The sequence below is a fragment of the Vidua chalybeata genome, chromosome Z (assembly GCF_026979565.1).
Source record: "Vidua chalybeata isolate OUT-0048 chromosome Z, bVidCha1 merged haplotype, whole genome shotgun sequence".
NCBI lineage: Eukaryota > Metazoa > Chordata > Aves > Passeriformes > Viduidae > Vidua > Vidua chalybeata.
This window is the reverse complement of record NC_071570.1, coordinates 42,483,303-42,498,526: the sequence shown is the minus strand read 5'-3', so window position 1 is coordinate 42,498,526 and position 15,224 is coordinate 42,483,303. Positions and strand designations below refer to the sequence as shown.

Genomic DNA, 15,224 nt, shown 5'->3' with positions numbered 1-15,224 from the left:
ATGAAGACATTCACAAGCTGATTCTGGAAAAACAATTTGCTGGAAAAGGGAGATAATGAGATAAAGATGCAAGACTGTGTACTGACACCAACATTTAAAAATTCTGATGAATAGTCTGGCATGTGAGACTGGTTATTTATGTAACTTTCCTCTTCATTTAAAATGCTTGCCGGAAGGGACCATATTTCAGGACTGTAATATAGTGCTGGAACTGCAGCTCCTGACCACTTTTTTTTCCCCTGCAGTGTATTTTGGGGTGTAATATTGGTCCTCACTGCTTTCTGATGCATGCTCTCTAATATGTTCGGTAGAACTGCCTATATGAAGATGCTTTTGTTGCAGGGAACAGAACCCTGGAGAAGGAGCCAATTCTCCTGCTCTTGTGTTTAGCAGCTTCACTTCTCTGGATCTCAGTTTTCCCAAATACAAAAGAGGGGGAAATGATTCAGACTTTTCCTACAAAAACACTGTGGAATATTAAAAGGAAGGTAGAAAACACAGGGAAAGGTAGAAGACACAGGGAAAAAAAAACTTAGCATCACTGCAGGGAACAGGAATGAAGCCAGCTGTGCAGTGTGGTGATAGTGACATCAAGGCAAACAAAAGTTCAGGGAGATTAAAATGCAGGCAAAAAACTGTGAGGTCATCCTAAATCAGTAGTATGTTGCCTGGAACATGCCAGTGTGTGTTTCTGCTCAGCCATCCTAAAAACAGTATTTTAGAATCAGGAAGAGTTTGAGCATCTCTAACAAGAAAGAAAGAAATAGTAAAAATACTGAGATTGTTTCTTCTTGAAGCAGCACATCGGAGGCATGCTGTGAGGAAGAAAGCAATCAAGGAGGTGGGGAAAAAAAGGTAAAGGGTTAGTAGATACTTGAACTCCTGCTTCAAAACACAAGGTATTAAGGACTTAGTGAGTCTGAATGACACTGTCCCCAAAGCTGAGTCAGTGGAATGAGGGGCAATAGAGGCTGAGTTGCAAATCCTTCCCTATAGCTTGTGGATCTACTGGTACAAGACTCAGGTCACTGCATGCAGGGGTCTATACCGAAGTAGAAAGAAACAGTGTGAGAAGGAATAGGCATTCTTTTTTCATCACCTCTGGCAGGCCTCTAAATACTAGGTCTAGAAAGGGAACTTCTCCAAGCACCATGCCATCCCAGGGCATGCACCTTGTTTAGGGTGAGGGCAAGTGTTTGGTAAGATCAAGGTAGTGGTTAGGGCTGATGCTCTCATTTCTTATAATAGTTCCTTACTTCAATAGCTCTTACTTCTCGAGGTCTTCCACTCTCCAATTTTTTGGTGGAGGATGGCTGCACAGGCAGCAGGGTGATGCCAGCAGGGAAGCTTGCAAATAGGCTCTCAAGACAGAGGAAAGGACAAATTGGTAGAGAGATGACTCTTTACATTGACCAGGGATGTGTGACATAATTGAAACACTGTCTCTCTCCCTGAATTGCAGTAGTTTGAATGATAATGGAAAAAGAGTAAGTTCGTGAGAAAATTAACTGAGCAAAGAGCATGAAGACGTTAACAGGCTAATTCTGGAAAAACAGTTAATGTACAGAATGACATGTCAGAGCCACACACACACAAGGTGAAAAAAAGCGAGAAGAACAAAACTCCCCTGATGGCCTAGAAAGACATTTTATGGACTGTCTGTGGCATTTAGCATGACAGATATCTGAGTACCTCACAAAGTCCTTGTTCATCTCTGCAGCCCTGCTGCTAGGTGAAGGGGTGTATTAGAAATGCCAGAAATTACCACATGCCCCATCTCTTTTCAAAATACCTTCCCTGTCTCTCTCATGATCTTGTGACATCAAGCACAGGTAAGACAGATGGACTAAGGCCAGAAATTTATTTGGGGTTTTCAGTGTAGGATACCTATTGCCTGAGTCTTTCCCACTCCCCCGCTTCTGATTCACATATTTTCACCTGCAGCAAGTACAACTCCTACTCAATTTTGGTAGCATTTGTAAGCACCCATCATATCACACTGCAGGGCTCTGATCCAATGTTCCAGCGAAACAGGGAGACCTTATTAGTGACCCTTTGTGGGAAATCTGTTTTTAGAGACTTGGCACATTTCTTGTAAGAGCATACAAGTCCCAATTCTCTAGGACAGCTCTGCATTGTATAATCACAAAATCATCTTTCTGTCTCTGCACTGGGCTCCCCTTTTCCCTACATCACTTGCAGCTTCTGCAGGAAACCACAGACTTGGGCTTCTGATCTTTCGTTGTGTAACCCTGATTCATCTCCAGCATAGGTCCATGCTTCACTACGAAGGGAAAGGGTTTACATGGATATGTCATTACAGGCTGTGTTGTAGCACATAGGCTGCAGGGGCTCAAATTAGGCTGCACTAGCTGTGTTTGAGAGCTTGGAAAACTACCCCTGCTATTTTCTTCGAATGTCAGTTCCCTGCAGCTTTAAAACAGAAAAATGTACTGTAAGAAAACCCTAACATGGCCTGTCACAGCATCACCAGCATGTCTCTGGGCTCTGTCTGAGCACACTGCTACATGCCAGCAACCTTAACTGTATTCAGGTCGCAGTCAGGTTCCTAAATCTGTTCATTGCCAGAAGGCTTCTGGAGCTTCACTCAAAGGTAGCCTGGGATCACCTAGAGAAGTAACAGCAATGGTCAGATGTTGTGCTTCAGGTCTGTGAGCCTTGGCAGAGCACTGCCTAGGAGGGTACATCATATCACTGATGTCTGACAGCTGTGTCTTCCAGTGCTTTTAATCATGGGTGCCTTTTGCTGTCCCTATTGTGTCTCTTCATTCTCTTCCGGGACCTATTCTTCTAGGAACATAACTCTACTGTTCTTCTTTCCCCTCCTGGCTATCTGGCTATCCATCCAGTCTCTTTCTTCCATCACCTTCTCCAGACAGCTCTAGTCCTACTGCTAGATCCTGCTTTTCCTCCCTGCTCACCTCCGGCCAGTCCCCCTGCCCTCATCAGCCTCAGCCTCAGGCTGTACCTGCAGAGAGGGATATAACTTGGAGGGGAGGGCTCAGGTGACCAAATGTGTTCCCAGCACCCCACCTCAACAAAAGAAAAAGAAAAAAGTTGTGATTATTTTAGAGCTATATACAAATGCGGAATATATTTCAAATTAGGCTAAGAGAAATGTCCAAAGTGCAAAATTTCACCTCAAAGAATAGACACTTGGCATCTGGAAGAACACTCTAAACCCAAAGATTTGAGCAGTGACACTTAAAAAGCAAAGCAGGCAAACCCCTGCCATGGCTCACAGCAGTCTGCCTTACAGCAAAGCCTTTGGGAGGGCCCACACAGGGCCTTGGGGCTGATCCATGTATTAGCAGCAGAAGGAGCAGCAGCCCAGAGGGACCTGAATAAAGGCCAAGAGTCTGTGCATGTGCCTGAGCCTGTCCCAGGGGGCACTGATGGTGTGTTCACCTTTTCATCTCCATTCCCAGCTCAAACAGGGATCTGGTTGGGATTTTTGTGCATGCAATGAGCTCCCTCAACCTCCTGTTCCCACATCATGCAGTGCATCCTCCCATGCTCCACAATCTGCTGCAGCTCCTCAAAGGGTGCCGGGGACAGATGGCTTGATTTCAGCTGATAAAGGGGCTGCCTTGAAAGAAGCAAGATGGAAGCTGTCTGGCCTGGTTTCTCTTTCTGGTGCTATCAACGGGAGGTGAAGGAGACAAGCTGGAGCTGGATGGACACCAGCTCCATTCCAGGGAGCATGCAAGGGAAACAAATTCCTTTAAAAAGCTCTTCTGTTGCTGTTGCCAAATGGTTTCTGCTTGCCTTTATTTCAGAGACCTTCTGCCAAGGGCAGATTACCTCAATACACTCTGGTCTTCACTCAGCCTGCTGTGCTACATGGAAGATATAGCTAAAATATCTTCAGACCGTCTCAAGGTGATGTGGCTGACTTTTCATGTGCTGCTGAATTTTAAACTCAGTGTGGTAAACGGCTAACCAGCCTTGTCACTTGCCATCCACTGTATCAGGCAGCACTGCAGTTGTTGGACACCTTGCTGAGCCCAGCCCCTGTGTGCAGCACAGGCTGGCAGGCTCTCCAGGACCTTTGTAGTGCACTAACTGCAACTCTGCAGTAACCAAGGGAACTGGGAGCAAGCTCAGTAAATACTGGTAATGATAAAAGCCACCACTTCTCGTAATAAAGATGAATTTTTTTTTCTTTAGGAACCTCAATTTTGCATTTTTTTCAGCACTGGGAGGGGAGGAAATATCCCTGCCCTTTAGAGACAGAATAATTTATAAGCTGCTTTTATAAAAATCAGTGATTTCCCTTTAAATCAGCTTCTGTGCCTTTGTCTCAGCTTCCCTGATTAGTCACATAATGAGGATATTTCTAATACAAATGTGTCAGGGGAGAGGGGAGCCAAACATTGCTTTATCAGAAGAGAATCTTTATCCCTCCAGATGCTAATTAGTCACAGAGATACAGGAGTGTGGGGCGGGAGTCAGGCAAGCTCTTATTTTAGAAGCCGAAATAATTTGTGCCCTCAGAATTTCTCAGGCAGGGCTGGAAAGCCATGCCAAGGTAGGGAGCACCGTGAGATCTCCCCTGGCTTTCACATCCCTGCCCCTCAGATGTGTTTGCCATGCTGCTGCTCCTGCTGCTGTTTGCAAGGTTATTTCTGTCATAAGCTTGGCTAAAGAGAAATTCTCTCCTTATAAATATGGAAATCTGATGGTTGAGCTTTCTGTCTCCTGGGACAAGTTGAAAGTGTGGTGCTAAAGAGAAAAGGGCTGCTGAACTCTGAGCTTGGTGGCTTTGTTGTCTCTACTAGTGCAGAGAAATTGGCAATTTTTTATTGCTGGGATCCACCTTTGCAGTATGGACAAATGAACTCTCAGGACTTCGTCCTGGGAAAGCTCTGAGCCCAGCAACAGCATGGCCTGTGTCAGAGTGTCTGCTCTGTCCAGGCTAAGCTAGTGTCCACCACTGAGATCCCCACTTGTCTTCAGTGCAGCAGATGTGCTTGGTGCATGAGCCCTAGGCAGCTGCACATCTTTGGGGCTGTGTTGGAAGAGTGTGTGGTTTTTGTATTTGTTACAGAGCTTTAAATGCCAGTGGGCATCCATTATGGTTCCTGATAAATCTTTTGAATCATAGAACATTCTGAGTTGGTAGGGACCCACAAGGATCATACTCCTGGATTTACTCGAGACAATCCCAGAAGTTACACCATGTGCCTGAGAGTGTTGTCCACATGCTTCTTGAACTCTCACAGGCTTGGTGCCATAATTGCTTCCCTGAAGAGCCTCCATTCCAGAGTGGTGGAGCCCCACAGTGCTTCTTCGGGGCTTTGTTTGTATCCTGTGTACAACCTGTCTTCTTTCCTGGGTTGAGACCACAGTCAGAATGCCTGCAGAGCCAGACACCCTTGCTCTCTGGAAGAAGGGAGATTTACCAGCTGCAGGAGACAAGCAGGATGAAAAATTATTCTTGGAGAAGGAGTGAACAGAAGAAGCAATCAAACAGCTCAGAAAAGGATCTGAGGGATTAGATTAAAGGTGCCAGGGGTATTCCAGAAGCAAAAAGCAAGACCTCGTTCATCACACTTGTACAGAAGTTGAACATGTAAAAATCAGCTGCCTTACAAAAACCCATACCAACTGGTGACCCCAGATTTATGCTTGTAATAGCTTGAACCACTGAATAGAGCCCTTGGTCTGTTGAAAGGTGTGGATGTGGAGCCATCCCAGCTTTTCCAGCTGTTGTTCTTACAGCCAGAGACTGTAAAAGCTCAGTAACATCGTGTTTGCTATGCTGGATCAAATCAATGGCCTGTGGCAGCAATTATCCAGTCTTCGTGACATTGGTGGGAACTAACGTCACAGCAACAGGGCTCTCCTAGTGTAATTTGTATTGCACCAGGTCTTTTTTTGTCAGAATATGTCACTTCTGCAGTATCTGCTAGAACCAACCAAAATTTCTAGTATTTAATTCAGCCAGACTTTGATTTTGTCTTTCCTGTACAGCTGGGGCAGGGTACCTGTGCATGGAGGGGATCTATAAACCACTCTGTATATGCTCACAATCATGGCATTTCAGTAGTGATGGCTCTACTTGTCTTGCACTTCCTCAGCTGGTTTCTCTAGGTGTTAGAGTTGTCTATAGAAAGGAAGCACAGTTCCCCTCCACTATGCAGGAGAATCTGTGAAAATCTTCATTTGAGGTGGAAAACAGCTCTCTCTTTGCAAACAGGCTGTTCCTCTTTGTGAGGCTCTGTTAAATTCTTGAAGAAATAAAGATAGGACACAGACCTGAAATAAGCTCTTGACAATAACCAATGGGCACGAATTCAGTCACTACAAGAACCTGCCATGGTCCCTTGCAGACTGCACTGGGGCTGTGCAGTTTTCCATAGGACTCAACTGCAACATAAGAGCCAAGGGCCTGGGCTCCTGTTCATGCCTCTGTTCTTCAAACACACGGTGACCTCGGGTCTGACACATTGCTCAATTTTTTAATCATTTTAAGGGTATCTCCCCTCAAGAGTTGAGGCTTAAAGAGCAGTTGTAAAGTTGTATGGGGTTTTTTATAATCCTGGTTTGGCCAGATGCCAGTTGCTAAACTGACTCTTACAATAGCTACCAAGGAATCTGTGATGCTTTTGCGCCTTGAATACTCCTGTTGCACCTCAGAACTGTGGCTGTGTAATCAGAGGCACAAAAGGAAAGGTGTAATATCTTCATGTATATATCCTTTACAAGGAAGGAATTATTTTGATACTGAATCATCCTGAAAACATACCTCAGTTAATAGCTGGTTTTAAATAGCTATTGCATGCCACTTGGTAAGTGCTGCAGGCAGTGGGGAGTGCAGTGTGGCATTTCTCTAATTTGCAATGTTAATTTAAGTCATGTAAAGCTAGCACAAGATACCAAACTTATAAATGCATGTAATAATAGAGATGGCTTATTGTGTACAAAAGAGCCTGGAGGGAAATACGGTGTTAAATATACTCTATCATGATGAAATATACTCTATCATGATGAAAGCCAGGGGCTGCTTGTGCTGCTGGTGTGCTCAGAGGGAAATCTAACAGAAATCATGTAATTACTCCCATTTTTCTCGTTTGTCCCTCAAATGTTTTCCCAAAATATTTGGTCTAGTTACTGCATTGGTACTTCCTCTGCTACTCCCAGGATTAGTCATACACCATCATCTAAAAAAAATGTTTCTTCTCTGTGCTGCAAATGTAATTTTTGATTAGGAAAACAGATCACTGAAACATCTTGTTCCCTTTCCACAGCTTATGCCTTTCTGTTTGCTGCATTTTGTTCAGCCTGGATTTGGCAGTTGGACAGAGCCTTTGTGACCAGGGTTCCAAGGGAGCATTTCAGCACTGGCACTGCAGTACCCACAGGGAGACTGGCACTTCTCTTCTGCCCCCATTTGAAGCAAAGCAAACTTTGGTCTGAACTCCTGGCTAGCTGTCAGTGTGTTGAACTATCCCAACTGCAGGTGTACACAGCAAAAAGTCATTTTAGTGACATGCTGGTTCAGTTTAATTAATAAGACTAACGGTTTTAATTTTGCAGCAGTATTAATACTGCTGGCTTCTCAGTTGCTGAAATAAAATGCTTTCAAACACCAATTTGTCTTACAATTATAAACTAATCAGGTTCAAAATCTGGATATTGTAGTGGATATTGCAGGCCTAATTTTTTAAACAAGATCTGTTCAGTAGTTGCTCAGAAAAGAAAAACAGCAATGTTGCAAGTGGTACATTGGCAGAGCTCATAGAAAGTAAACAGTTGTTGTTTATTGCTTTGTTGAAATGGAGTCAGTAGCTATCAGAATGTTTGTCAGTACATCAGTCACCGTGTTGCCAAAATGTCATTTATTTTGACTTTGGTACAGGGTGGGTGGGATGCTGAGATGAACAGTTACTGCTCTGGATCTGGCAGAGTGCACACGTTGATGAGAAGTGACAATCATGTCTTCCCAGGAGCCTTCTGCTCTGGACCCCATGTGATTCTGAAGTTCCTTCAACATGTGAGACTTAGGAAAAAGATTGTTTTCTTCAGCTCTCCCAGAGAGAAGGTGGAGGTCAGCCATGGTCCTTGGCAGTGGGTAGGGGAACTTGGAGAACATCTCTTGCAGGGTTGACTGATGTTCTGACTAAGTCAGTCTGGTATGGAAGGAAGTTCTTGTTAAGATAGATGAGGAAAGGGACCCAAAAACACCAGGGATCTTCACAGTTTGCACCAGATCAGGATCAGTCAGCCTGAAAACCAGATCAGCTCTGTTGACTTTCTGTGTGACATCAGTTTCTAACCTGGGTTTGCAGCAACAATGCCACAACTTCATCAGGCAAATGCATCTCTCCTTAGCCTTGCCTCTCTATTTTTCTGTGATACATCCTTGTAATCCTACTGCAATTTAAGATAATAATTTCTTATTCTCGTGATAAGAAACATGAAAAAAAATACTCCTCTTTTTCTCCCTGGTGGCCCTTTCTGTAACTGCAGACAGCTATATTATCCTTCCTTAGTCTCCCCCTTTCTTCTCTGAGCAATCCCATTCTTCTAGTGTTCTGCGGTGGTTGTAGCTTCTAGCTTTTATCCATAGGACTGATGTGGGGATTATATCTCCCTTGAAAAAATGGGCTCCAAAACTGAAGCCCATTAAGTGAGCTGAATCCCACCCAAGAAATCAGTTAAGCTGAAGCCTGAGGAAGAAATCATGAGAGAGTCTTTTGTGAGGCTTTCTGGTTCCATTCCTGCTGTACATCACCCTGTGACTCTTTCCTTTCTCTTGACAAACATGCTATTATTACTGACCATTGTTTGTCTATACACTGGGCTTGGATTCATCCCCTGTATAAATCTGATCCCCTGTAAATTTGAGCCTTTCCTTTATGCTGTTTCTTGCATAGACATCAAACTGCGCACATCTTGGTTTTCAATGTTTTTGTTCCTGGTGGGTTTTTTTCGCACTTTATGTTCATAGATACTTTATGTCTATATTGTAGTGATATGTAGAGGCTACAGAGGTCTGCTGTCCGACACAGTGTGAGATTTTACATACCTATCTGTGCACATCAGAGTCCCCTTTCCAGAAGCTTTCTATAGGCAGATTTCTCAGGAATACCTGGCATGGTAGAGCTTGAGGCAGAGGGAATCTGCCAACAACGCAGCACTTTCTGTTCCACAGGGCACAGACTGAAGGTATAAATATTTTTTAGCAATGTTCTAGCCCAAGAGTCTGAATGACAACTGGAATCACAGACATTTCTCGTTGACCCAAATGTACCCCCTGCATTCATGGTGTGTGGTTTCTCCCTTGTTTTTCTGCTCACTAAGTCAGTCCCCCATGCACAGAACATCTATCCATTTTTCAGACTAATGTTTGATGTAGGAAAGAAACAAAACATTTTGACTTGTCCTTTCCTGTTAGCATTTGTGTGCAGTTTGCAATCCACATGGGCAGCTCCAGAAAGCAGATGTCTGCTAAGCTGCAAGCACTCGCTGTAAGCTGTCATACATGTGTTGGTACTGAGAATTCCAGCATCTTTTAAGTAGGACAGAAGACAGCAAGTACTTCATTGATGGGTACTGCAGAGAGACAAGTTAGCTGGATTATATTCTTGATCAGTTGGCTCGTAATGATACAATTGATGGTGGTCAGATAGAAGCCTGTAAACTATGGAGAGAAGTGATGGTCAAGCCCTGTATACTGGGTCTTTCCTTGAGATTAGAGGATGAGGGCAATTTTGCCCCCCCGCTTTTTTCCAAAAAAAGCAGCAGAGCTGCATTGGTGATCAATTTCCCACAGACAGCAAAGTGGAGAATATTTTCATAAAAGCTGTAAATATGAGGATGGGAAGGAGGGGCAGATAAAGGCTTCTCAAGTTACACATATGTTTTCGAGGTTCAGCTGAAGACCAAAGAAATTGTGTGTGCCCTTTCTCTTCCACATACACTGGGGTCCCTGAGGATTTGCAGAGTGGAAAATGGGGCCTTGTTAAGCTTGCAAGGGATCAGAAGTGTTGACTGTGAAGGAAGGCATAGAAAGCTGTGTTTTCCCAGGTGCTGCCAGGGTAAGTTTGTACCAAGCACCCAGCTCCATCATTTGGGGCTATTCCCCGCCCCATAGTCGGTGTGGATTATTGGGAGGGGTAGATAATAAGAGTAAAAGGTTATTGAGCTGATGCTTTCTTAAGTACTGCAAAATGGAAAGTGATTTAAAAGAGAAAAAATAAAAAAGCCTGCTAAGCATACCATCTTCCTTAAACTACAGATTTCAGCTTAAAGTGTTTTCACCTTCTCTCTGTGCTTCTGCATACTGATGATTCACAGCACTCCTGCTCCACAAAGGTTCGCTGGAACTAATTTCTGATGTTCAGAAATGGCACATGGTACACTCACTGTAGGACATGGCTGCTCCTAGCAGGAGGGCAGTTTTCAAGATCCTTTGTGTCGAGCCTATAGAAACAAACAATCTAGTAAGAAAACTCCCCACCGTTCAAATGCTGTGATTGTGCATGCCCAATTAAGCTGTGAGCATGTGGGGAGAAAACTTTGATTAAATTCTGGCCCCAGCCAAATGTTCATGCAGTGCACTGATTGAATGTATATTTTCCTTAGGAATGAAGACATACAGAAGCCTTAGGAACAAAAACAAAATCCCTTAAATATATTAAATATCTTTAGCCATCTACAGCTCCTGCAGGCGCTTCTCAGCACTTGCCTTTTGTTTGGGAGCGTTGCATTGTCCTCAGTGAGCAAAGAGAAGTTACATCATCTGTCCTGAGACCAGTCACACCATGTAACTGAAATTTTGATGTTGGGGGCAGAGCTGAGTGTATTGGTGTAGGGAGGCTTGTGAAAAAGAAAAAAAATTGCCAAGTAAATTCTAACAGCAAAAGCCTGTGTTGAATCTCAGTGTGCTCTTAGGCATGCACAAGCAAAAGGCTAATCAGTCAAGTAAACATTTCTCTGGACATTTGAGCTGTAGAGAGAGAACTGCATCCATTCGGTATGCAGTTATAGGGAGGATATGGGAACCACCAAATACCCTGAAGCCTCCAACCCATGTCAATGGTAACTAAATTACACAGAAAGGGAGAAATTTCCCTGCAGTGCAGGGAAACTCATCTAGAAAAAGGTACCCCTACAAAGCCCAGATATGTGTGTACCACAGGACCTTCCACACCCCACCATCTGCATCAGCAATGGAACCAGCACTGCTCTGCTGATCTTCCTTCCTTCCGCAACTTCCGCAACTTCCTTCTGCAACTTCCTTCCTTCCTTCCTTCCTTCCTGCCTTCCTGCCTTCCTGCCTTCCTGCCTTCCTGCCTTCCGCAACTTCCTTCCGCAACTTCCTTCCGCAACTTCCGCAACTTCCTTCCTTCCGCAACTTCCTTCCTTCCTTCCGCAACTTCCTCAACTGCCTGCCTGCCTGCCTTCCGAACTGCCTTCCTTCCTTCCTCAACTTCCTGCCTGCCTGCCTTCCGAACTGCCTTCCTTCCTTCCGAACTGCCTTCCGAACTGCCTTCCTTCCTGCCTTCCTTCCTTCCTTCCGAACTGCCTTCCGCAACTTCCTTCCGCAACTTCCTTCCGCAACTTCCTTCTGCAACTTCCTTCCTTCTGCATTTTCCTTCCTTATGCAACTTCCTTCCTTTTGCAACTTCCTTCCTTCTGCAACTTCCTTTCTTCCTTCCTTCCTTCCTTCCGTAAGTTACTTCTGCAACTTCTTTCCACAACTTCCTTCCTTCCTTCCGCAACTTCCTTCCGCAGCTTCCTTCCTGCCTTCCTGCCTTCCTTCCATTCCTTCCGAACTGCCTTCCTTCCTTCTTCCCTCCCTCCCTTCCTCCCTCCCTTCCTTCCTTCCGAACTTCTGAACTTCCTTCCAAACCTTTTCCGAACTTCTTTCCTTCTTCCCTTCCATACTTATGAACTTCTTTCCTTCTTTCCTTCCATACTTCTGAACTTCCTTCCTTCTTTCCTTCCATACTTCTTAACTTCCTTCCTTCCAAACTTCTTTCTTCCTTCCTAACTTCCTTCCGAACATCCTTCCAAACTCCCTCCCTCCCTCCCTCTCTTTCCCTCTCTTTCCCTCTTTCTGTCCCTCCTTCTTTCTTTCCTTCCTTCTTTCCTTCATCTTCTTCACCCTTCCCTTTCACCTCCCTCCTCTATCCTAAACCCACTCCTAGGTGTTTAATAGGAGGCTAAGAACTAATGTACCTATTTCCATGACAAATGTGTAAATTACTAACAGAACTTTGTAAGATTTTGTGAACCCTCTGGCTTTTGACATTCCTTCTGTCCACAAACATCTGTAAATCTTGGGTTCTCCCTTCCCCTGAAGGGTGTGAGGCCACATCCTGATGATTCTTTCCTGCAGCTTGGATTCTGATCTATTCCCTTCATCTGGGCATGTTTGTGACCAGATTCACGTTCCAAGGATACCATATGAACTGATCTATTTATGCCTAAATGTTCTCCTGGAGACTGGTTTTTTGGTTTGAAACCTGCTCTTAGCTTTTTACCTAGTCACTAAACTGCTACATTAGAGGAAAACTGCAGCAGTGACTGCGTTAGAGGAAAGCAGAAGAAATTGTCTTTTGTTCAACATTGTCCTTGAATGTGAGGTCTTGTACGCACCATCCATTTTAAGTACTGTGAAAGTCTATTGGGTAGTGCAAAGGAGCAAGATTTTCATAAAATGTTATAAGTCTACATGTGTTATTTAACCAGTTTCCACCAAGCTAGAGCCAAATTCAAAAATTACATTTTATCTCCTAAGCACAGTGTATTAAAAAGTGCTAATGAACACTGAGTGGCTCAACAAGTGATTTTTTTTTTTACTGAGAGTGAAGAGTGATGTTATCTTGCTTTGAAACTCAGTGACTGTGCTTTGTGTCAGTGCCAAATGATGAGTTGCATTTTACATGAAATTGTGTACAAAATAAAACTCCAGAAACTGAGAGAGAGAGACAATATCAGTTCAATAGTTTGGAATAGTATTCTAGTATTTAATTTATAATGCCTTGTTGCATTTCTCACAAGTGATAGTTTATTCATGTATTGGACCTAATGCTGAATGTTTGCTTTGCCTGTGCAGCTCTACCTGTGATATACCCAAATTTACATACACATATATCTATGTGCATGTTCAATTTAATTTCTATATTCTAGGTACAAGTAAGAACATGTTTGAAAGCTAGTTTTGATTTTCACTATGGTGCTAAGTGGAGAGAGTTCCAACAGGTTTGCAGTTTGCTGTGAAAGGACTTCAGTTATTTTTATCAGTAGTAGAACTGTCTGAGTTGCTAGTTTGTTTCTCTCTTAAGTTCTTTGATCTGCTGTACCATAGAGTTCAATACATGTTGACTGCCAGTAGGCAGGAGCAGAATGTGTTTGGGGAGATTGGTTTTTCAGGGGGAAATTTTAGTGACAGTGAAAGGTATGGTGCTGACAGATCTTTCCTGTCAGCCATGAAATAGTTCCCAAGAGGGAGCAAAAATTGAATTCTCCTACCCATGTAGTCTGTAGTCCTTCCAAGCTGGACTTCCAGACAGACCTGGTCTCAAACTTTTTAGTTTTAAGTTTAAAGTTGAGTGGTCTACTTGGAATTCATCTGAAACTGTAAATATGTTTCATAAAACACTTCAAGGAGTCATCACGTGAAAATTATTTGGGACTATTGCCAGCCCAGGCTGAATTTGAGCTAGTGACCCACCATCCACATTATATTCCCAGTATCATCCATAATATAAGCTGATGTTGAAATTTGGCATTTCCAGAGGTACTTTTAACATAAAGTGTTTCCAAAGTTCTGTGTTTTGTCCCTGGGTACCAGTGTTCAAAACACCGGCATGTTCTTTGCTCCCTCTGAATGTGAAGGGGGTGGAGTCGCCTAATAACCACTCAGAGAAGAAGCTGCAGAACTATCACCTAAACCATTCTGTTTTGTTTCTGTTCTTTCTTAACAGGATCCAACAGCTGCAGCTATTTCAGACAGAGATTGTGATACGAGAGAGGGAGAGACTGTAGCCATGAACTATAAGCCATCTCCACTTCAAGTGAAACTAGGTGAGTCTGTGCTGATGGAGAGTGAAAAGGCTGAATCCAAGGCCTGAAAGACAGGATCATATGTAGATCTCTGTGTGTGTGGCTGAGCATGCCATCAAGGCTCAAGCAGCTCACAGAGCAGTTTTATCACTGTGATTGCTGTGATTCAGGGAACTGACCTACAAACATGTAAAGCCCCTGTATCCATGGATGTGGTAAAGAAAGGAAGCAGTGCCTTAAAAGCAAGGCATAGTTCTTTTAAGCCTACAGGTTTTTTATTAAGCTGAGATCAAAACTTGGCCAGATAAAGAATGAAGATAATATGGAGGGACTGTAAAAAGAAGACAGAATAGTTGCAACAAAAGGGAAAGGATCAGGAAGTTGAGACACTACCAGAAAAAAGAGCTGCATTACTGTGAGATGAAGGACTTCTAAGGCTGTAAAGATTCCCACACAAATACTGATGCTATTTTTGAGCAATATTTTTTAATTCTGGAAGCAGAATCATTCTGTTACCACAAGACACTTAGTCCTTTCAAGGCTAACACTTACAAGAGAAATCCACACATGCCCGTCCTGCCTCCAAAACCTGAATAGCTTCAAGAACCTGATGACAGACAAGCCAAAGGAACACTGTACTTTTTGCTTAAAAAAATGGAAATCTAAATGTGGAAAATTTCTTACTAGGAGCAGGAAGGAGTCCCCTGGCTGTCCTTCACATCAGAACAAGTGACGTTGAGAGGATGCTGCTGATTGAGGGTGGTTATGCAAGTCATGAATACTCAGAAACAGTGGCTGCTTTTTAGGAAAAGGCAGGGAGCAGCAGTGTATGTTAATGACAGCACAATTCATAGTTTGGTAAAAGATTATTACTACCAGCATGCCATATGCCACCAGGATCCTTTTTCACTGCCAAGAGAGTTCTTTAATGTTACTAGACAGATAATTACTACTGCAGTAGTTGTTCTGGATAATTTAACACCAGGAAACAGGTTAGAGAGCAATTGATGCTATTATTGGTAAGTCTGTGATATTCTTGACTTTCTAGGCAATAAAATGTCCTCTTGAGATTCACTAATGTGATAGGAAATGGTACTTTTTTAGACTTGGCTTTGGTATGTCATGAGACCATTCTAGGAGATCAGATCATTGAAAATAGATTTGGATTTAGGGTAAACAAT

General features: G+C 43.4%; 1 protein-coding gene across 1 annotated transcript in view; it reads left to right on the top strand.

Annotated features, from left to right (window-relative positions):
- FAM219A (family with sequence similarity 219 member A) overlaps positions 1-15,224 on the top strand; it is a 76,340-nt gene that overhangs the window by 40,742 nt on the left and 20,374 nt on the right. Inside the window, exon 2 of the mRNA XM_053932522.1 lies at positions 13,965-14,064. Within this exon, the coding sequence (XP_053788497.1) occupies positions 13,965-14,064 (100 nt within the window). The remainder of the gene's footprint in view (positions 1-13,964; positions 14,065-15,224) is intronic.